Raw genomic sequence first — 24,263 nt, forward strand, 5'->3', positions numbered from 1 at the left:
AATGACTGGAAATATCAAAGAACATTATACTGTGTGAATTACAACGAATCAGTATCAACATAAGCAGATCTTGCAGAATGTATATACATGTATACCTGTACCATATCATCATTGCAGTAAATGAAGACAGACAGAAATCTATCATGGTATATCTGTGTACCTGTATGTATCATATGTTTCAATACAGGGTAATACATATCACTGTTGAATGTTTGGCCATTTTGCTCTTTTCCAGTGATGAATGGATTATTGACTCAGAAGCGAAAGGACTTAACTGGCAATATCTCCTGTTGACTGGAAGGGCTTGACGTCCATGACACTTAACTGACATGGTAAAAGGTAAAATTACTTTCTGCCTCTAAACTAAAAGACATATGGAGGTAATATCAAATGGACGCAAGTTCCTTGCATGAAGTGGAATGTGATATGATGCACTTTTAAACATCTTTTCTCATATCATTCTGACAAATTATTGTATAACACTGCTTACTTGAGGGGAATTTAGAGTTAGTTTATGATGGATATGAATTCACGTACTGTTTACATTTAAATATCAATGGTGGTTTCATATCATGAACCATAATCTTTAGTCACTCTTTCTACTTTGTGGTAATTTCTTAATTTCCAAATACAGCTGTATGTAGAAATATTTCCTCATCATCCATCAACATAATTTACAAAAGGACAGATGCAGATGTATACTGCATGGTGATATACTATACGAGGGTCAACTACAGAGGGAGTCTGTACGAAAGTGACCTTTGAAATGTCACACTTCACAAAAGTAAAGACATTTTGCATCTCATTTCTTGCAGATTACCTGATGAAAGGACAAGTACATGTACAACCGATTACTTTTACAAATAAACAAAATTATCCCCTTGGGACAAAACTAAATTAGGTGCTACATTTGAAAATGAAAATGTCAGCCATATTTTTTCCACAAACAGCCATACTCCATAATCCATAAACTATCAACTTATTCATTTCATGAATATAGATAACCTATGAGACTATAAGAGAGGTGAATTTACCAGGATGTACACTACTACAATCTGAATAAACATATACAATGTATGCTGTTATACTGCCCTCTCTGTCAAAATATGAACATCTACAGCTCTCATATCTTTGAAAATAAATATTTGCTCACCCTGCAAATAACGAACAATACATCCATCCCAACAATGTTGCAACTTTGTGTGAAAAAGTAAATACAAATTGTACCTGAACTCTTTTTTTCTTAAATCATGTCATATCAGTTAATACAACTGAGGAATGTCTTTGTCTGAACAAAATAATTTTCAACAGATGTCATCACGAGTACAAAGAGAACAAAAAATGTGATACCTGTTTTCTTTTCACTATTTCAGAAATTATCAACATTGCTTCAATCATGGTACATGTTTATCACTTTAATTCACCCAATGTATAATGAGTAGATTAGTCAAAATTATGTGGTTTAGCTCTTTGAATACATCACTGAAGGATGTCGCGAAATACAGATTTAGTTGTACTCCCCCAATTTTCACCTAGAAACAGATATTTTGGGATAAAATTTGCAGTTCTGTTAGCACTTGCTAGCAGTGACCACATCGTTTCCTAAACAGCAATGGAGAACAGAGAAATATTCTGAGGTAAACCAATCTGATCATCAAAATTTGGATAATTGAAAGGCAGTTCAGAGGGTGAAACAGGCTGATTTTCTTTACCTGTCTCAGTAAAAACAATATTTTAATCCTTGTTGTCTTAATGATGTAAGCAGTTTATACACTGTATGTGCATCAGTGAAACTTGGTTGTCCTACCTTCACCTCAGAACATAATTTCAGTTTACCCTGCTTGTAGGAAGAACTTGAATTTGAATCTTTCACCCATTTGTGCAGGAGATATAGTTATGACATGATGGAAATTTGTGCCAAAGTCTTTGACTATGGATCCTGTGTTTGTACGCTGCCATCTTCCATTCCAAAGTACGCCCTCTTTGCCATATTGATGAACAGTCCTGTGTCGACAACACCTGTCAACAAAAAGAATATGTCATGTTAGTAATTTTATTATATTCAAGTTAATTTCTTGATAATGAGGACATTCCACATCCTCTGAAAACATTTTTTTTTGTATTAATATATGATCAATGATACCTCGATCATATAATAAGAATAAGTTTTGCTAATTTTATGAGTCTATGAAACTTGCTGCTTAGAGTAACGTATTAGTCAACAGGAAAGCAAATACACATGTTGTCTTTCATCTTTTCATGTTAACATATGAAGAGAAGAAGTACTTACTATGAGGTACATCAGGGATATGCGATAATATCAGTGGCTGTTTCATTTTAATCTAACTTTCTGTGTGAGCAGTGTTTCAAAATTCAATTTTGTGAATGTCTCAGGAATCACTGTCATACCCACACACTCTGCCTTAACTACTTGAACCTTCTACAAGTTAAAAGAAAATGTTACATCTGCCAACCCCAAACAACAGCTCTAAACAATAGATACAATACTGAGCAAACGTTATCTTTCCACTTGTTTTGAATGAGTTCATGCAAGATCAACATACATGTATATCATTATTAAATTGACAAGCAAAGCAGGTCCAAAAACTTGTATGCAGCTTTCACTTTGCTGATTTTTTTTTGTTTTTTTTTTTACTCAAATAAGGTTGATACGTTCTAAAATGGGTTTAGACCCCAAACAGAGCATCACTTCTGGCTTTGCCATCCAACACAAAGCTACCCTGAGACACATATGGTGTCTTGGTCAATAACTAGATTTGCAAAGAGGTCTTTACTCCAAATGCCTATAATGATTTGGTATTGTTCTGTTTTCTACCAGAACTGATGCAAATTGTGAATGCTTTCAGCGTGTGAAAACATTGATGCTAACATTCAAACAGAAATAAATATCATTGAATGGAATCATGATGCAGTGGACTCCCATTATAATGAAGTGCTTTGGACCGACAGTTTCCTTTCGTTATATCGAAATTTTTTTATAACCGAATAAATAAACAATAAAGAACATACAGCTGATAATGTTGTACAGAGTCTAAATTTTTACTTTGTTGTATCCAGAATTTCGTTATAACCATTTTCAAACCGAAGTGCACTGTAGATAGACAACAAACTTTATACCAGGAATCATCATAAGATCTAAATTGTGAATGCCTTAAGTGTGTAAAAAAGATGGATGCTAATATCCAATCAGAAACAAATATTAATGAAACGTAGTCATGATAGATAGAAAAGAAAAATCTACCAGGTATCATCATAAGATCTCTGTTGACGGAGTCCCAACTTTCTGGCTGCATCTCAAACTTCCAGTCAATGATGAAGTTTCCATTGTCAGTTACTACTGGACCCTTGGAGAGAAAACAAAGATAGCAAACACAAGTCAGATTAAATTGTGTTGACAAATTATTGTGTGCAAAACGACTACAAGGAGAAATCATTTACATGAATGTTTCAACTGAAATGCTAGAACATTTTTAATATAAGTCTCTATCAGGACCAGAAACCTTAGCATAGTTCCGAATAAAAGTTTGGAGAACCAATATTTAGTGCTGTAATGCGCTACATGCCCCCCCCCCCCCCTCAAAAAAAAAAAAAAACCTTCAGATCACCAAATATATATTAAACCAAACATTATTTTATTGAACACACTTTGCTTCTTAATAAGCTGGCTGGACCATAATTTTAGCCCAGGAAATAATGTTACATTGTATTGATCTATAAGTGATTGATTAAAATGAATTTCATTTTATTTCATTTCTATGTAATTATCAAGTTTCCACACAAATCATACAGTGTTGTGTTTACAACATCCATCCATCACAATGTAAAGTAACACATAAATTATAAGTTGTAAATTCAGTATTATTATATACAAATAGCATTTGGAAATCATTCTCAAGTACATTCCAAATTCAATTTTAATTCAATTGAAATTGAATTGAATTGAACTGAAAGAGAATGAGAAGTATTTCAGATACTCCCCTTCTAAGGTTTATGAATGTTTTCACTCTCAGCTTATCCAGATGGTAGAGTAAGTTGAAGCAATGACCTTTTATACAGGGGGCTCTCATTACCATAAACTCCTTGGGACCACTGAAAACACCTTGTTATATCAGGGTTTGAAAAACAAATACATGAAAGAAAACTTTGAATGATACATGTATTTTGAAAAGAATGGAGGACATACAGCTTTACTCTTGGCCATTCTGAGTTCTGGACTGCCACCAAACTTAGTTTCAATGGTCCTGACGATGGGGCGGTAGGCCATGGGAATGACTTCGATAGGAATCCCTTTGGTCCAACTCTCGCCAAGCTTGCTGGATTGTTTCCTGGAGAGTAAAGAAGAAATAATTATTCATTCAAGGCTGTTCAGCGTCTGTCATGGCTCCTCAATGGGGAAGTTTCCTCAAATATACATGCTGATTGAGTGAATGCAGCAATATTAATAGAACCCCCAGAAGAGAAGTTTGAAGAAACTTAAACAATCCGGTCAAAGTTAGGAATTTCCTAAGTTTTGGTGCAACCACATCTGGATGAGAAGACAACATTTTATGATGTCACTGCAGAACAATATAACAAATTTTTCTTTGTTAAATCCAGCCAAATTTGATTTTTTTTATTAAAAAATGAAAGTACACATTACATTCACTTGATACAGACATAATGATTGAGGGAATTTATTTACTATGTATGTTTTCTGAAAGACGGTCAACTGCTTTATCATTACGCTAGAAAAAAAAGAAGAAATTTTCCTGAATTCCCTTCATATTTTCCTTATACAGTAACTATGGTTATTTGGTTGTGATGTCATAAACAGTTGTAGTCTTCTCATCCAGCGATGGCAACCACCGGGAATCACCGGTGACTGCCATGGACAAAACGGGATGGATGTGAGACAACGTGGATGGACAGTGATGGGCAAAAGTAAAAGCCGCGGATACCGTGCTAGATTTTTAGGCTGTCAAAAATTTGCCACGGCACTTGCGGATGGTGCGGTTGCTAAATGAGAACTCTAAGGGATATGGAGTAAAACAGGATGATGCAACAAAACGTGACAATTTCAAACGACCTTGATCCAAGGGATGATTATACTATAGTATAAATATAAATCTCTATATGACAAAAAAATAAATAAAAAAACCACAACAACCCAAAACAAACACAAAACAACAAAACAAATCATAGAGGCAGTCCGTAGCGGGACAGGAAGGATGGGTATTCCAAGGCATAACGATCCTTTCACGTTTTGTCACGTTCTGCCGCGTGTAGTGTGTGTGTTCTCCCGTTTTGACACGTTTTGCCAAGGCTCTAACGACACGATGGGTAGTAATGGCTGTTTCATCCTGTTTAATCACGTTGCGTTCCGGCGTGTGGCGGTTTACGAACCCGGTATAATCAAGTTGCATTCTGCTACTCTTTGACATAATAAACGGCACGGTCTGGGAATAAGCATCCGTATATACAAAAATCCTGTTACAACTAACATGGTTATAGCAAAATTCCCGTTCTATCGAAGTCATTTCGAAGCGTCGCTGATTAAGACAAGGCAAGTGCCAAATTGTGTCTCGCCCATTCGCGTACAAGAAATTGATATTTTTCTAACTCAATGAAGTTCATTGACCCGCCTATGACCTTTGACCTTGTGATGATCTTTAATTCCCCAAGGGACATCTACCTTCCAAGTTTGGTCACAAATGGACTTAGGGATCAAAAGTTAAGAGCCACAATCGAAACGCGCCATAAAAACTTAACATTGGGCCCTTAAATTTCGTTGACCCCTGTCTGTGACCTTTGACCTTGTGATGACCTTCACCTCCCCAACGGACATCTACCATCCAAGTTTGGTCACAACGGACAAAGGGATCAAAAGTTATTAGCCATAATCAAAATGTGCCATAAAAACTTAACATTGGGCCCTAAAAGTTTGTTGACCCCTTTCTGTGACCTTTGACCTTGTGATGACCTTCACCTCCCCAAGGGACATGTACCATCCAAGTTTGGTCACAAACGGAAAAGAACAAACATTTACAGAACGTCTATGAATGGGCGGTGAGCGACGAGGAAATTACGTTCAATCTTAGCGTGATGTTCATTATTCCGAAGGTTCTTTCATCCGAAAATGAAGTACACTAAGGTTCATTATTTCGAACGTTTATTATTCCAAAACACACAAATCGCGCGTAAATGACCCGAATTAAATCCCCCCAAAAAACATGTACCTTGGTTCGTTATTACAAGCATTTGTGCCATTATTCCAAAGGTTTGTAATTTCGAAGGTTCGGCATTACAAAAATGAAATAAGGCCGAATGAGTGCCTAAGCCGGGTTGGCTATTACGAATGTTTGTTTATTCGAAAATGATATAGGAATCTTCGTTATTCCAAAGGTTCGTTAATCGGAAAATGAAACACGGTTCGTTATTCCGAAAGTTCAGAGTCCAAAATGAAATAAAGTGCTTTAACCCGCAATTGGAAAAAAAAAAAGTTGGGAACGAAACCTTTCAGATACCAAACCTTATTTCGTTTTCCTGTCAACGAACCTTCGGAATAACGAAAGTTATTACACTTAAAAAATCACGAACTTTCGGTCTTCGGAATACCGAACCACTGAAATACCAAACTGTTTCCGAATCCTACACCGTCATTTTTCAAACTCCTTTGAACGTATACAACTATATGCGTTCTCTTAAATGACGAAATTACCGAAATATTATCGCATTCAGCATAGCTTTTCAGCATAGCTTTTCAGCGTATCTGAGTACTTAGTATGCAAAAATCAACATACAATGTAAGCATGGTTTGCGTGTTTGGCTCTTATGCTGTGTTTGTGCGGTTATGATGAAATTTCGACAGAACGAAAAAAACAAACAAGCAAACAAACCACAAAATAAAACAAAAAACTAAAAAGCCGGTTCCTAGGACCTGATTATAACGGAAGTAGGCCTATACTACCCGGCAAAAAAGGCCGCCGGGCCCTGGGTGGGGAACTTCATTCAAGTCTTAGCACACTGCTGCATTTAAATAGGAAGAAAGAAGACCAAGCTATGAAAAAAAGAAGGCAAGATGCACCAAAAGAGACCGAGACGCACGAAGCCCCCTCTTTCGTAAAAACTGGATGGATGCAACCAGAAAAGTGACTGCATGCATGCAAACATACACACACAAAACAAACAAACAAACAAACAAAAAAACTGTCCATTCAAAGATATTAATCATGAACAGTATTTCAAGAAATTGCAATGGTTTAAGTCAGCCCCAGTTATTACAATTCCCGACCTCACGGAAAAATTTGTGCAAAATAAAGCAGGGAGAATACCATTCTCCTTTCTCCCGTAATTCGCTGAACACGCCTGATACTTGTGACGTCATTGCAGGGAATTAGCAAGTGAAAGCATGCAGACTATACCCAGCGTTTGCAGTGACAGTTTCTCAGCTGGACACTGGTAAAGTAGCGTTCTGTTCCAACTTTCCTTTCGAAGAATAGAATTAGCGTAATTCGAAGTAATCAAACGTCTTCTTCAGAAGCAATGAATGCACTATAGTGATTAAACTTAAACTATTCAACGTGAACTAAATCCAACATGTGTGTTGATAAGTTACACAACTTTCCAAACAACGTCCTCAAAATTATTCTGTATATAGGCCTACTGGTAGTCGTTTTTGTAAGTTTCCAAGTTCTGTAACGTGTGTCACCCGAGTATCAAAATAATGCGCGCGCGCACACACACACACACACACGAAGACACAAACACACTTTCCATTATTTCCCATTTTTTTTTATTGATAGGGCCTACATTGTAAGACAAAATTGATACAGAGGAATTACATGGCCGGCGGAGCCGTGGGGACTGTGGGGACTCGGGCACCCACACTTTTTGTGCATCATACAAAGGAATACATAAGGCAGGGCTCCACACTAACTTTTATTTTTGGTGGCCCAAAGGCAAACATCCGACCTATCCGACCTTTTTTGGTGGCCCGATCGAGTCACCACATTCTTCATTTCTGAAATTTTGGTGGCCCGACGTGCATTTTTGGTGGCCCCAGGCCACCGTTAGTGTCGAGCCCTGCATAAGCATAGATGTCAAGCTCAAAAAAAAAATTATGAGTGAGATTTTCATGACTCGGCGTCTCGGCGCGCGCGTATGTACGTGAGTGAGGGACCAAAGCGACTGAGCGGGGGGAGGGTGTGGGAGAGGGGTGTCCGCCCTCCCACGGTAGGGAGCTTTTTCAATTTTTTACTTATTTTGAAAGTCAAAAGAGAAATATGCCTTCAATTGCAACTCTCACTTTAATCCTTTAAGCTATGTTCCCGATGCGTGAGATCGTGAGACAGACCCTAAATGCTTGAGTCTCACGCATTCTGCGTGAGACTTGGTAGCTCTGCATAAGGTGTCATCACTTTGGGCCCCCACGCTTTTTTTTTAACCCGGAAGTACGTAAGTGGCACTAAATAGAAACATACCTTCTTTTTTTTTTGTCAGCTGAAAAAAAAAAGAAGTGGAAATGGAAGGGGAGAGATGAGCTGGGGACCTTCTTTTCTTTTTTCTTTTTTTGCTTGTCAGCTGAAGAAACCCGGAAATGGAAGGGGAGAGATGAGCTGGGGACCTTTGGGGCCCCCACACTTTTGAAAATGCTCCGCCGGCCCTGAATTATGCCTATGTATACTTGGTCTATAAGACATAATGAAGACAGAAAAACACGCACGCACAAAGTACTACAATAGTCTATACAATACATTCATCCCATGGGTATTCATGTTTATCAGCATGCAAGCTACGGGTATTGATAGAAAGATCCTACACTATTTAATACGGTAGACATCTCGTACATCTTTGCCCAGTGTAGGATCGTTGATTGTACTTTGTAAAATGACTTCCGCCCCCATCGGGGGCCGGAAGCGGCGCAACGGAAGCTCCACAGCAGTTTGTTTGGGGATTCCCAGAACGAGCTGCCGTTGAGCAATGTGACCTCATGTTTAGTATACTGCAGGACCTAACGGGCCCTATCGTGTGCGCGCTCAACTTGATCAGCTACGAAGTCAGTTCAGGACAAATACGGACTATTTCCAACAAAAACCGCCTAAAACGATAGTAGGTAAGTGAGCATCAAATTTTCTAAACTGATTTTCTGATATAAATTCAACTTTGCGGAGATCGTGCAAGCGCCTCGAACCGCGGAGACAGCTGGGACATGGTAGAGATGCTATCACAGCTTTTGATATATTTTTGTCCCCGCCGAACGAGTTCGAGCAGGGGACTATGAAACGGGCTCCGTACGTGTGTGTGTCTGTGCGTCCGTGTGTCCGTGTGTCCATCCGTCCGTCCGTGCGTCCGTCCGTGTGTGCGTCCGTGTGTGATCAAAATGTTCAATTTGCTACTTCTCTGTCATTTATGAGCCAATTTTGATTCTCTTTGCTTTATATGATAGCACTACATGGGAGCTTTAAAACTTCTACACAGAATTTCAGTTGTGACCTTTGACCTTGACCTTTGACCTATATTGTACATTTTGCTACAAAATGCTACTCCTTCGCCATTTCTAACCCGATTTCGATTCCGTTTGCTTTATGTGATGGCACTAGGTGAGGGCTTCAAAACTTCTACACAGAATTTTGACCTTTGACTTCTTTGACCTTTGACCTTGATTTTTGACCTATATTGTACATTTTGCTACAAAATGCTACTCCTTCGCCATTTCTAACCCGATTTCGATTCCGTTTGCTTTATATGATGGCACTAGTTGAGGGCTTCAAAACTTCTACACAGAATTTTGATGTTTGACTTCTTTGACCTTTGACCTTGATTTTTGACCTATATTGTGCATTTTGCTACAAAATGCTACTCCTTCGCCATTTCTAACCCGATTTCGATTCCGTTTGCTTTATGTGATAGCACTAGGTGAGGGCTTCAAAACTTGTACACAGAATTTTGACCTTTGTCTTCTTTGACCTTTGACCTTGATTTTTTACCTATATTGTACATTGGCTACAAAATGCTACTCCTTCGCCATTTCTAACCCAATTTCGATTCCATTTGCTTTATGTGATGGCACTAGGTGAGGGCTTCAAAACTTCTACACAGAATTTTGACCTTTGACTTCTTTGACCTTTGACCTTGATTTTTTACCTATATTGCACATTTTGTTACAAAATGCTACTTCCGGCGGGGACATATATTGCGCACCGCGTAATTTCTACTTTTCCTTGTTTAAAATGAAAATGGGGCGTGACATCTGAAGCCAAATATTGAATATTCTTGGCAAAAACAGCTTGATCAAGTGTACTCTTTCTGGGCAATGCGGCCAGCTAATGTTTAATACATCTGGCAGTTGAGCTTTTTATCATTTGAGTTTAATGGGCATGAAACTGCTTGTAATCTATCCATTGTCGACTATTGTAGGGCACCTAATTTTGCTTTTCTGTTACTGCGGGCTTGTGAATTCAAGCTCCTGCAGGTATGAGTTTTTAGCTCATATTATACACTAACGGTTTGATTGGGTATATATACCATTTTTAATTGCTGTTTTTATACAACTTTTTTATTATATTATTTTGTCATTTCCTACATCCAGCTATGACTGATTTCAACTGTCCTTCATACTTTGATTGTTTTTTTTTTTTATATGTACCGGTATGTAATGTATGTGACTTGTACAGCTAGGACCTTGAAAAAAACAGCACTCACCTGCCGATTTTGTTATCCGGTTAAAATATGCTGAAATGGATAAATAAATATAAAGTATATTGATGGTAGTACAAAGTACTAAAAGTCTGTGTAATCTATACCAGGAAGGTGGAATACAATGTACATGTAGTTCTTTCCTGCTTCTCTGATCTGCAGTGTACATTATCCAGTGCTGTGCTTGGAAGCTGTTTACAGGTTGTACTAATTCAATTGCCATGTCAAGCTTGAAAGACTCTGTTTAGCTTTTTGTTAGTGCACTCAATATCCTGTCTACACAATGAGGGTATTGAGCATTGTACATGTATCTATTGTGTACACCTGTGTGCCTGCTAAATGCAGTGTCTGCCTTTGCAACCGTGCTGCATGTACTTCACGTACTTCACACAAAATTAGCCCCCTATAAAAGGAATAAACAGCCATTTGCTTCTAATTATTTATGAGCAGATGAACTGCAGCTCACACTGCAGCTTTACGCTATGTTCAAATTTCACGTTACTTTGTGTTTCAAGAATATTAGTTACACTGCCCCATATTATTCAAACTTATAATTTGACTTTTACTTTAGTTTTATATACAATATCAAATTGGTGTACATGGAGGTGAGGCAGTGAAGATGGATAATTCAACAAAACTGCTCAGTGATTGATTTAAAGTTTGAGTTCATGTTCAGTGAAAAGAGAGAGAAAAAAAACATCTTTGTTCTACATTCCCAACAATCCAGATGGTTATAGCATCACACATACAATGTAAAGCCTGAGGTTGTAATCCAAATCTGTCCTAGAGACTTCAGCCAGAACTTTAAGATTATTTCATGTTCATTTCCTGAATATACAGTCATAAGTGGTATGGGGGTATTGCTCACATTTAGTGGTAATTTGGTTGTATGTTTTTTAAATCAATGGAAGACATCTACTCACTGTATAATGCAGAGGCAACATTACATGTGTGGATATTTTTTTTTTTTCTGATAGGAGTTTTCCATGTCCTTCATGCTTGTTTTAATTCACACTCCTGTTATGGTCAGACTCACTCACCCCATCACTCACCAAAAACATCAACTTTATGGTACCAGAGATGCCAACCAATATGATTTTTTATAGTATTCAGTACAATAAACAGTGAAACATGATATTGCCTCTTGAAAATACAACTTTTCATCTTTCAAATAAAAATTAAAAAAATGAAGCTGATATACTCTGTATACTGCAAAAAACGGCATCATCATAGACAGATGTACAGTACTACTAAATTCCTGCAGCCCATACAAAAATGTTGAATGATGAGCCTAAATGGGCGGGAAATATGCAGATGCTTTACAGTTTTCTCATCAATATTGATAAAGTAGCAACATTTTACCTGCCCATTCTTACCAGGAAAACTTTTTTCTGGCATTTCACTGGCCGAGGATCAACATGCTAAGTGGTGGTGTCAAGATTTCATGAACATCTAGATTTCATGAAAATCAGATTTTCCTCTCTGAAATCAGATTTTAAAAAAAAAGTATATCTGTCTGTTTGTTTTTTTTTTAAATCAAGAAGTTGGCATCTCTGTGGTACATACATTACTAGTCATTAGGCAATACTATGTCTTACAGTGTAGTGCAATGCTCTAATATAGTTATACAGTTACAAGATCAGTGCATAACTGATTTTTCCTGTGTATACCGATGCTACATTCCATTCAAGTCATTATTACCTGTATTCAAAAAGAAAAGATGTATTTGTCCTTTGATGTGATCATATTGAATGTATGCATATTTTTCACTGTTGCATGTATCAACGTGTCGGGATTCTTGTAAGGAAATAACTGACATATTATAATTGCATATTGTTCTTCATGCCTATTTGATGGATGTGCAAGGTGAAATTCTAATACAGTAAAACCTGTCTGTAACAATTACCCAAGGGAGATGACAAAGGTACACTGTAGCTGCTACAGATAGGGTCTTAACATGGCTTTTCTCTATCAGAGGGAACTTATTTACTGGTACTGGTTGTATACGGCACGTGGCCACTGTAGACAGGTGTCCACTAAGGCAGGTTTGACTCTACTTTGACAGACTTATGCTGTTTGTATTTCTTAATATTTTTGCAGGACATTTTTCTGTGAATCATGGCTGGCATCAGCGATGAGAAGCTCTATGATATAGCAGAAGATATTGGCGACCATGAGAATCTCCCCAGATTAGGGTCAGCTCTAGGATTCAGACAGGGACAAATCCAAGGGTATGTGAAGACAAACAGTTCAGGCGGGGGTGTGAGCTGTAAGGGGACAAGAAACATGCTTCTTGCCTGGAAGATGAAGACGCCGAGGAAAGAACAGATTGCAAAACTTAAGCAGGTTCTGGTTGAACAAGGATTTCAAGATTTGGTGGACGACCATTTTCCAGAAGAAGATGATGCTGGTATGTCCTCCTTGTGTAGTTGTTATTTCACAATGAGAACCATTATGAATGATGTGCCTTTTACTAGCATTATTATCTGAATAGATAATACATTGGACTCCCATTATAACAAAGTCCTTGGGACCAGCAGTTTTCTTTGGTTATAGCGTAATTTTGATATAACCAAACAAATAAACAATAAAGACATAGAGTGGATAATGTTGGGGCCTGAATTTTTACTTCGTTGTAACCGGAATTTCATCACAACCGTGTTCATTAAAATTGGAGTGCACTGTGTGCAACTCCCATTATAACAAAGTCCTCCGGACTGTTGAATCAAAATTTTGTTCACTTGAATCAAACAATAAAGTATATTAAGAGATATAGATGATAATTTTGGGACATGAATTTTTACTTTCCTGTGACAAAAATTTCCACATAACCATGTCAGTTAATAATGGCAGTGCACTGTAACCAGGACTTTTTAGTCCTTTCAAATACAGTGCATTCCTGTTATAACGAACATGGTTATATTGAAATTCCGGTTACAATAAAACAAAAATTCAAGCCACAACACTATTGGCTCTATGTTTTTATTGTTTATTTGTTTGTTTATAACGAAACTGCTATATAACAAAAGAAAATTGCCGGTCCCAAAGACTTCATTTTAACAGGAGTCCATTGTAAGTCCTTCTGTTTGCACCAACTTTATGACAAATTTTACCTAAAGTAACATATATGATTACGGAGGTCTAGATTGCCCGACACAGTTGATTGCTTTTTGATAACATGTCTGTACTTGAACATTCTGGTATCGTTATCTATTCCAAACAATCCAAACAGTAGACACATTGACCTAATTTCTATTGCCATCCTGAATCTAACATGCCACACTCACTTGGAACTTCATACATAGCTTTGACATGGGGTTAAACGATGGCTGCATTTGCAGACAATGTGTATATACGTATATATATATATATATTATGTACAACTGCTGCAATTGTACAGGTTTCCATTTGCAGCGGACAGAAGTAGTGGACTATGTTGATACAAATGACCACTTAATATAAAAAAGGTCCACTTTCACCAAACTGTAATGCCCCTTTCATCAGCTGTCTTTTTGTTAATGCCAGACATCTAGAAGCAGCTAATGAAATACTTCCTATATTTGTAAAAGGAAAGGGAAATTTCTAGAGAAAAAAAGGTCAAGCACGTACGTAAGTTTTCTGTCACGATATAACTCAAATACTCTGATATTCCTATAAATACTTGTGTTCACCATTTTTGGTCACTATTAACTACACACAATGACATACATTTGTGACTTACAACCCTCATCTTTATAATCGTTTATTGTAAATTATATTTCATATTACTTTTAAAATGAGACCACAAAATAAATATAAGCCACCTTCGAAGAAAAAAGTGCATGAACCTGTTACAAGTGCTAGAAAATATGTTTATGCTTTTATTTTTCTCTATAATTTCAATTTGACTCTCAAGGACAAAGTGCTGTTCCATCACAAGCTTCGTAAGTATGTTTCATGTTTTATTCTTAACATTTGCAAAATAATTAATATCTAATTTCAGTGTAGAGTGCTACAAAAGATAAAGTGCTATCAATCTCTTAATCAGGATCAGATCAAAGATCAAGTGTTATTGGTTAATTGTTCTGTGTTACGTGCAGAATTTTCATTTCATTCTTCAGAGAATTTGAATAGAGTGCACTCCTGTTATAAGTTGTCAGGACCGGCTGTTTTCTTACGTGATATCAACATTTCGTTAGAGTCAAACAGTAAAGTATAAACAAAGATGTGTAGACGATAATTTTAGGACATGGATTTTTACTGCTTTGTAATGAGAATCTCATTATAACTGCATTTCATAAAACAGGATTGCACTGTAGTCAGTTCATGTACAAACTCAGCATTAACTCTTTAACTCCCACTTTTCACTGGCATGTTTGTGTTTAACTCTTTATGTGCCATGTTCGCACGCCTGACTCAGTCGACGGCGTGACAAGTTCGCATATTTTGCTGAAACAAGTAAAACCCACTCAAACCAATCAATAAATCGCCAAATGCCACAGTACAATGAGAGCGTTTTTCACAATTTGTTTCTCACATGCAGCTTGCATTTTATTTAGTGATTTACTATCAAGCAGTTTTCCCTACTGGATTTGCGAGTAATTCCGAGTTTCTGTCACTGCTTTGTGTGCGAAAGTCCTGCCTTGTCAATAATATATCCACTGGTTATTTGAAAGAAAAGCAATCATAGATTTGTCATACAACTTACATCATTTGAAGCAAAGACTGACATTTTCTCTACAAATTTGCTCATAATATGTCCAAGGTAACAGAAGTCTATAAAAGTTACATAGATTTGAAAAACAATGTTTTCCCTCAAAGCATGACTTTGTTGGTGTCTCAGCATAATGTGGCACACAGGGGGTTATAATTATTATTTATATATTCTTATAATTCTAATAATCATAATCATAATCATTATCATTATTATCATTATTAAAAAGCACAAGACCCTAGTACGAGTACTGCAGTGTTTTCATAATTGGAAAGTATTTCTCTTCTCCTCAGATCTCAAAGCTCCAGTACCCGTGTGAATGGCAAGCAGCTTCTCACTCTGTCCAAAATACTTTCTCCACAAAAATTCATGGAAATGGGAATCCAGTTGGAAATATGGCATCCTGAATTGGAGGTCATACAGCAAAAGAATCAAATGAATATGCAAGATGCTATACTGGAAATGCTGCACAAGTGGCTGAACAAGACAGGCGGTCCAAGGGCGACACTTGAGCAAGCTCTACGCGATGTGGATTGTGAAGGACTGATTACACAGTTTTGAAAGTACATATTGTGCATATATGTAAACAGGCTGCCACTAAAGGCATAATTTACCATTTGCAGATGAAACAAAAACCCAGCATTAGTGCTTTAAAATAGTTCTAAAATGTGAGTTAGGGATAGAAACAACCACTGTAAAAATTTGAATCGCTAAAATCGATGTTAGGTATTGTTAAATATACAAAATGTGAACAATAGTTATAATAAAAATGCTTCCAGACTAAACCGTCTACAGTTACGGTTTATTGAGAAAAATACAAATATCCCCTTATATTTTAGGCTTTATCGTGAAAGTTTCATATGATAAGATGTTTTGCGGTACAACAGACCAAAAAATATGCATTAAATATCTTTTTGATATTTTTTATATCACTGTTCCCAAAGGTACACAGGACATTTAATTGAAAATAGTAGGGGTGCCTCAAGTAAGTTTCTAGCATTACTGTAGTGTAGAAGGAGTCACCACTGACAGATTTTGATGCTGCTGGACTCATGGCTAAATTTTAGGATTTGGAAAAAAAGAATTTATACTCCATCTTATGGAGGTACTGGGAATTTGAATTCATGAGAAAACTTGCAATATATGTGTTTACCACATAAGGAACAAGTTTCCTCTGAATTAGTCACATTTCCTGAACAATATCTAGTGGTTCTTGTGAATTAGGATGGTTTTAATTAAGATGTGTTGCAGAAGGTGAGTAAACTCAACCTTACATCAAGTTTTCATTTCTTTTTAAGGGGGGAAAAATTTAGTTGCTGCTTCACTTTTGTACAAGAAGATGATTGTAATACTTGAGCAGACATCTAAAAATATGATACTATACTTCCTTCAATAATAAATTAGGATAAATGCCTGTCCAGTTTGAAGTTCTTGAAATGCCCAGACATTTCACATTTATGCAGGAAAAAAGAATGAAGTCAACTTACCTAGAAGTCTTTCATATTAAGTTGATGTACCTGGTTTTAACACTTACGTTTAAAGAGGTATTTTTAGAAATTCACTTTCCATTTCTTACAGAAGACTAACTGAAGAACCAAGTGTAGACAGTTATGTGAATGTAGTGTTATTTACCGGTACATTGTGGTTTTGGTGCATTTGTAGTTTATATGCAGGTCTTTCATGATACAACCAATGTGTGTGGGAGTCGACTAGTAACTTGCCTGAACTTTCAGTCCATTGGTCAAGGATACTGTTTGTTCACACAATCTGCGGGAAATGCATTAAATCATAGTGTACAGTCCAACCTGTATTTATCTGGCCACATTGCGACAGCCCATGTGTCTGACAAAGCCGTTTGTTCGGATATGGAAGAAAAAATGTTTATGTACATGGATACATGCATAGCTGCTGACCAAGGTAGGGCCTACATGTAGTTCACACCATGACAGTGGTGTAATTTATGCCAGCATATTTTTTTTTTTTAATGGACATTAAAACAAATTAACATGAAATTCAGAACATGTTTCTTTTCAGAATAGCATAAATCAAGTGAGTTTTGTAGGAGTTTCGATTCAGTTTGAAATCACTTTGTTTTCGACTGCCTTTGTCATGTGAACATGTCCAGATGATACAGAAGTACATTCCAGAGATGGCCAGATAATCAAGGTTGGACTCTATTTAGTCCTTTCTGTGCGAAGGACTAAGGATGGCGTGTGCAATGCTATGGGGTTCTCTGTTCCTATTGGCACACTAAGCACACAAAAGGGTTAAGCTACATGTATATGAACAGACTCATCTACGCAATCTGCAAGCTTTGCACATTAATTTCAGCTACATTTTCCACCATCTGCAGTGTGGTTTAGTGTCTAGTGTTAGTTTAGTGTCAGGAAGTGCGCTACTAGTGAAACTACTGTATGAAGGCCACAATAATTTACTACGGAAGGACAGGCATGCAGACAGCACTTCAGCACAAAAATAGCCCCGTGCCATCCTTTAAGCTATTATTTATTCTCAGACCAAAGTTCAACTACTCAGTACCAGATACTCTTACTGCCAGTGATTTTTGACAACAATTTGTTTGTCTTTTCATACATACATTATATACTTCGTGAACAATTCATTTGTTTTTCATGTAAACATTTTATAATGAAAGAAGATTGCCTATCAACAGTATGCCATATTTCATACATGTGTATGTACAGTCAACTCCTAAAGTCCTTGGGACCAGCAGTTTTCTTTTTTTTAATTGAAATTTTGTTATGACAGGACAACTTCAAATATATATATATATATATATATAGAGAGAGAGAGAGAGAGAGAGTGTGTGTGTGTGTGTGATAATTTTGGAACCAAGATTGTTATCATTATGTTCATTATAACATGAATGCACTGCAGTATTAGTTTACAGTATGTGCTAGACATGTGGTCTTGTTCCTAATGATGCTCTTACAGTGTTCTTTGTTTCCAGTGAAAAAAACTGAAACATTTTACAAGAAATCATGACTGTGCTGATACACAAACAGTATAACTTGTCTAAAATTATATACATGTATAATTGAGCTTGTGTTGTAGTGTCATGCTTAAAGACAGTGTCACCAGCAACTGTGTTTTTGGAATTCAAATTCAAGATAGTAATTGATCTGGAAGCAACATCCTTTGAGAGAAACTGCTGGTAGTTGGTTTCACATTGAGACTTTATTAGAAGAGTTTTCCTGGTAAATGCTAATGTATTGAATCCATCAAATGCTTTTATTTTTTTCTGTACAATCTCTATGAAAATCCTCTTTGAAAGAAGAATGTATTAATAACTGTACAAGAACTAAAATTGTGAATCTAAATCCATCTCAGAAGGTCTGCCCATTAACCCGTTGAAGGCGAGTCCCAAGAATACTCAGGCAGGTGTCTATGGGAAATGTGCTCTAGCAAAATCAGTCTGTCCTTAACGGGTTAAACTCACCGTCACATGTCAATCTTACCTTCTGAGAAGAAAGCTGAAAACCCACACACACATATTGATCTTGGCAGAAAAGGGGACAATTTAACACACAGAGCACAAATGGGTCTATGCATATGTGTGAAATTTAGTAAAATATTTGTAAGTGAAGTGTATCAATATTTCTTTTATTGTAAGTTAGTGTTGAATAACATGTCCATTTTAGGAACATGTTTTATGTTTTGTATGACTTGTTTAGCACATTGTTGTTGTTTTTTATTTGCTTAACAGTTTGCCAAGGTCAACCAAGCACTCTTTGAGTTAAAAGCTTTGCATTTCAATTTGTGTATAACATTTCAAGTGAATTATGCACAGTTGTGTCGGAGCCTTTGTCCTGGTTAATACATGTACATAGCAGGGTAAATAAAGGGTATAGCAAGTGCTGTAACAGTTCTTGCCTGGACCAAGTAAATTGTATGAGCCAACATGATATTCATGCAAGGTGTTACAAACCCTTGTATCTGCTTGCCTGGGCATCTAAGCCTCAGGTTGGGCAAGCACAGTAGATAGACACAGGCCTTTCAAAAGTACAAGACCTATGTCCTCGTGTCCATTCCAGCAAGTGGGGGAACCAATTTTTTTAATTGCTCTGCCATACATGGTGGGTTTTTTTTAGCTTATCTCACATTTAAAGCATTTTATCTTAATTGTTTGATAACTGTATCCAACGAAAGCATTAAAGTAGGTAGAATTTGAAGCAATACAAGTGTTTCCTGCTGGTTTGAATATACCGGGGTGATGTGGATGTTCTTGTGACTGAATTTGCTGATATGCTGTGTGTATGGTAACGGTACAAAATAAGCATTGTACTTTCATATAATAGCATATATAAATATTACACACAATATACATTGTATATATATAATATATATATATATATATATATATATATATATATAATTTATATATACATAACATGTGTGTGTGTGTGTACTACATATATGTAGGTGTGTGCATGCGTGTATAAATATTTATTTACATGTAGATACATGTGTTGTAAACCGGGTTAATGATGACGCTGACGATGCCAGTCTCCATGAGTTGAAATTGCAATGATTTATTGAGCAAATCAAACAGACAGTCTAAACTCCGCACTATCCTCAGCTACATGTCGCATGCAGAGTGAATAACAGATACAGGCCTATTAACTATTCAACATAGCAGAGCTCGTAGAGAATACATTTGTATGTCCATTCTCTCTCAAGTGAAAGGTCAAAGTGAAGAATCAAGAATCAATCAAATCTGCGTCATTATATTCACATGAAAAATAAAAGTTGCGTTGTGCCCATGCCAACCACACGCACACTGCGCCATTGGCATGGACACAACGCGCCTCAACGCATTGACGCAACAATAACATACCGCATATTTCCATTTACCACAAACTTCCCCGCGATTATATAACACAACCATGGGTTATATAATCCCAATTACATCATATCATTTTCATAACATTATACATAATAATACATAACAAAAAATTCCCCGCTCTTCATGTCAAATCATTACACTTTACAGCAATTCCATATAAGAGCGGATTAACAGCACATATACAAAATATACTTCAGGAAAGTGTGTGTTCCCCGCTTTTCCAGTCAAATATACAAACGTCGAAATACTACAAAATTGAACTTTATACATGAAATCTGCCAAGAGCTGAAACTCTTGAATCTTCCAAATTTACAGTAAATCATACAAACTCATATTTGATACATGGCATAAATGTTCCGCGCCAAGAGAATAACACATCAATATGTTACAATTTTCTTCAGTTCCGTTTTGATGTAGAACTCAGCGGTCCCACATTGTCAGTTATGTACAGAATATCCGAGAAAACAATGCATAAAAACCCGTCAAACATGCCGTAACAGAACATGTTCTATACATTGTATACATCAATGTGTATAGTTCAAATTTATCGAGACGCAATATATAGACAAGTCTCTTAATACACATGCCAAATGCATACAACACAACTTCCCCGCGATTATATCATACGACCCGTATGATAATAATCGATTTCCTAACAGTAATGTATTTCTCAATGAATCAATATAACACATACCACGAAATTCACAGTTGAAACAAAGTGAAGTCACAGAATGTTAGAATTCACTACTAACAAAAATAAGCTTCCCCGCTTTATGTGTCATATCGTCACAGTCAGCGATTTGCTCATTTACAAAACTTCACACAAATTAAGGGATTATTCAAAGCATGAATTCTCGACCAACTATATCTCATTATCAAACGTTCCTGAATCACTGAACAACCACTAAATATTGTCAGAATGCCATGTTGTTCAGCTTCCAACAAAACAATGAAAACAATAGTTTAGTTCCTTCATTTTTCCATGTAGTAGTGATTTCAAATACTTTCTTATCACTATTCCAATATCTCATTAAAAACTTCTTATCAATCACATATCAAAACAACCATTGGTTTCTCGCATCGATATTGCATTTCTAAATGCGCATAGTTGGGCCTAATTCCATTGCTACTTGAGATGGTACACAAGTTTCAGCTGCAGTCATGAACGTATACACTGTAAGCGAATCAACTCATAACAAATTCCATTAACGGACAGCGGATTTCTAACCTGCAGCGACCAACCCCAAATCCGGTCTCCAATTTGACTCCCAGGGCCCCCATACCGTTCCCTGAACATGACATCCATGCTTCCACATGTTACAGTTGGGTATGCATGCCTCCCTTGTTGTTACATTATTGACAACAATGTCACCATGAGAAATATTCTCCCCTTTTGGAATTGACCGCTCCTTTGGCGCTAAGTGAGTGCTCAGTGGCTGCACTTTTGCATGCTTTTGAACATCCTGACCTTCATGTGATAATTCGGGACCACACTCGGTACCCTCTCCCACAGGTTTTGCAATTAGAAGCACCCCAGCATCTAAATCCTTTGCATCAACCTGTTCATCACATGACTCATGTCCATGTCCCCCAGCATCAATTTCTGCACCACCCTCATCTACATCAACGCAACCCAGAATATGCGATCCCCCATCCAAAAGAGTAGATATGGCATCCTCCTTCTCCTGTCCAGCTGTATCTGACATGTCTGAGGAAAGATCTAGCTGCTGAGCAACCGGGTCAGTGAACACTCCTTGTGTTCCAGCATCAGCACTCCCAGTTTTCAACCCATCCCCCTCTAGCATACAGTCTTCACGGAGAACTAACAGTGCTTCTCTCCTAAGCACTTCAAATCGGCCTCCCCTATTTTTCATGTGCAAACGCCTTAACAAAATTCGTTCTCTCTCATCCCGTGTTCCACTGACAAACTGATTTAACAGAGCTTCATCCCTAAGCTGCCTCAGAGCCGCAGCTTCCTTCTCATCGTCTGCAGCATCTACCAATTTGGCATAAAGACGAATGAGATCCCTACTGAAGTCTGCCAAGTCTTCATTATCATGTTGAACACGATTATAGAGCAAGCATCGTAAATAGTGAGAATTCTCTCGACTAAAACACAGACGGAGAGCTTTTACAATCTCTGTGAAACTCCTCCGCTTCTCGTCAGACAGACAATAAAGAATCTCCTCTCTTGCTGGCCCCGTGAGGTTGCTCACCAAAACCCAAGCCTTCTCCTCATCACTGAAATGGAAAGGTTCAATAATAAAATTGAATCCTTCCATCCAGTTAGAAAAAGGTGTTTCAGTGCCATCTTCACAATACCCACTAAACTTTTCAATCTGAGCATGGCCTAGAGCGAGATTTACACACAACCCTATTGCCTGTCGATATGATGACGAAGAGCAATTATCACTTTGCACATCCTTATAAACAAACTGTTCACACATGACTAATTACGCAGTTAAACTGACCAATTAAGACACATCATTTTCAAACATGAAACGTAATGCCCAAATGGCATCATAGGTCCAAAATCTGCATGAAGTCCAATCGGTTAAACGAAAGTTCAGCATCATCCATTATTTCAGTTACCAAATACTTGCTCAGTGCGTGAGATGCTATATCGCAGCTCTGTAACCGTCGATTTCGCATCCCGATTGATGTTCAGCCGCCCCCGACGCACACCAGCGCACTCCGACGTCCACAGCAAAACTCCCGACGCACCATCAGCTCCAGTCTCCAGCCCGCCATCGACGAGCCTGATCATCTTGAAGCTGCCTCACAGAGTAGTGCTGCTCTACCAGGGCTGATCAACGTACACCATCAAGATCAAGATCAAGATTACCCAGCGCTCCTCCATACTCCTGTCCGCTACCAAAGTGTAGTCAAAACAGCAGGTCTCCTCGGAGCGAAACGTGGACCATTATTCCGTCATACTCGAGGCTGTTATTCGTCGATCAGGGTTCTTCAACTGGATGAAGTGGATCACTCCGTCAGGCTGTCATCATCCCACTCCTGACACCATTTGTTGTAAACCGGGTTAATGATGACGCTGACGATGCCAGTCTCCATGAGTTGAAATTGCAATGATTTATTGAGCAAATCAAACAGACAGTCTAAACTCCGCACTATCCTCAGCTACATGTCGCATGCAGAGTGAATAACAGATACAGGCCTATTAACTATTCAACATAGCAGAGCTCGTAGAGAATACATTTGTATGTCCATTCTCTCTCAAGTGAAAGGTCAAAGTGAAGAATCAAGAATCAATCAAATCTGCGTCATTATATTCACATGAAAAATAAAAGTTGCGTTGTGCCCATGCCAACCACACGCACACTGCGCCATTGGCATGGACACAACGCGCCTCAACGCATTGACGCAACAATAACATACCGCATATTTCCATTTACCACAAACGCAAGTGAGTTATTCCTCATTAAAACCTTGGAATACTGTCAAAGTGGATATTTTTGCTCATGGATTTTTTCGTGCACGGCCCACTAAAGTGAATTTTGCGTGTTTTTGATTGCATGGAATTAATATATGAACTACCATTACACATAAGAAGCAAACATTTTCGCATGCTTATAATTTCGTGCTTATATCCACACCACAGAAATTTCTATATACAAAAATGTAGTTGATGCTTCCATTCAATTGATGTTACGGTATGTGCATAGGTATTCATGGTCATTGGGTCACATGACTCTGATGTCACACATAAACATGCACTCCTTGCTTGTAATCAGCATACCTCTATCACCACAGTCTCTTCTCAACTGAGAGTATTCCTAGACTTGTATATGTCTTTCGTAAGGTCCGTTCACACCCAGCACAGTAATGGCAATAATCGTTTTTTGCTTTGGTGTGCCAAAAGGAACCATGTCTGGTTCTGTATCAATATCACTTCCCCTTTGATAATTTTGTTACAAAATTGATCTTCAACTGGTGATTTTATTGTTCTTGATTTTGACATAATAACATTTTGGGTGATTTTGTACCAAATTA

General features: G+C 37.5%; 2 protein-coding genes across 2 annotated transcripts in view; one reads left to right on the forward strand and one right to left on the reverse strand.

Moving 5' to 3' along the window:
• Nucleotides 1-933: 933 nt before the first annotated feature.
• The window catches only part of LOC139737385 (ribose-5-phosphate isomerase-like), a 42,939-nt gene continuing 19,609 nt past the window's right edge, over nt 934-24,263 (reverse strand). Inside the window, exons 6-8 of the mRNA XM_071648062.1 lie at nt 4,205-4,346; nt 3,263-3,365; nt 934-2,019 (exon numbers count right to left, since the gene is read on the reverse strand). Of these exons, the coding sequence (XP_071504163.1) occupies nt 1,931-2,019; nt 3,263-3,365; nt 4,205-4,346 (334 nt within the window). The 3' untranslated portion in view covers nt 934-1,930. The remainder of the gene's footprint in view (nt 2,020-3,262; nt 3,366-4,204; nt 4,347-24,263) is intronic.
• Nucleotides 8,976-17,365, forward strand: LOC139737378 (uncharacterized). Its single transcript, XM_071648055.1, has 4 exons — nt 8,976-9,112; nt 12,796-13,105; nt 14,591-14,618; nt 15,682-17,365. The coding sequence occupies exons 2-4, from the start codon at nt 12,814-12,816 to the stop codon at nt 15,947-15,949; spliced, it is 588 nt and encodes a 195-aa protein (XP_071504156.1). The 5' UTR covers nt 8,976-9,112; nt 12,796-12,813; the 3' UTR covers nt 15,950-17,365.

Source organism: Diadema antillarum, unplaced genomic scaffold (assembly GCF_040938485.1).
Source record: "Diadema antillarum isolate AM-2024a unplaced genomic scaffold, OU_Dant_1.0 seq00000691_RagTag, whole genome shotgun sequence".
Classification (NCBI taxonomy): domain Eukaryota; kingdom Metazoa; phylum Echinodermata; class Echinoidea; order Diadematoida; family Diadematidae; genus Diadema; species Diadema antillarum.

Excerpts from the sequence above, each read along its gene's own strand:
- LOC139737378 (XM_071648055.1), top strand. The coding sequence starts at position 12,814 with ATGGCTGGCATCAGCGATGAGAAGCTCTATGATATAGCAGAAGATATT. Across the intron at positions 13,106-14,590 it reads TCCAGAAGAAGATGATGCTG|GACAAAGTGCTGTTCCATCA; the intron begins GTATGTCCTCCT and ends TTGACTCTCAAG. Across the intron at positions 14,619-15,681 it reads GCTGTTCCATCACAAGCTTC|ATCTCAAAGCTCCAGTACCC; the intron begins GTAAGTATGTTT and ends TCTTCTCCTCAG.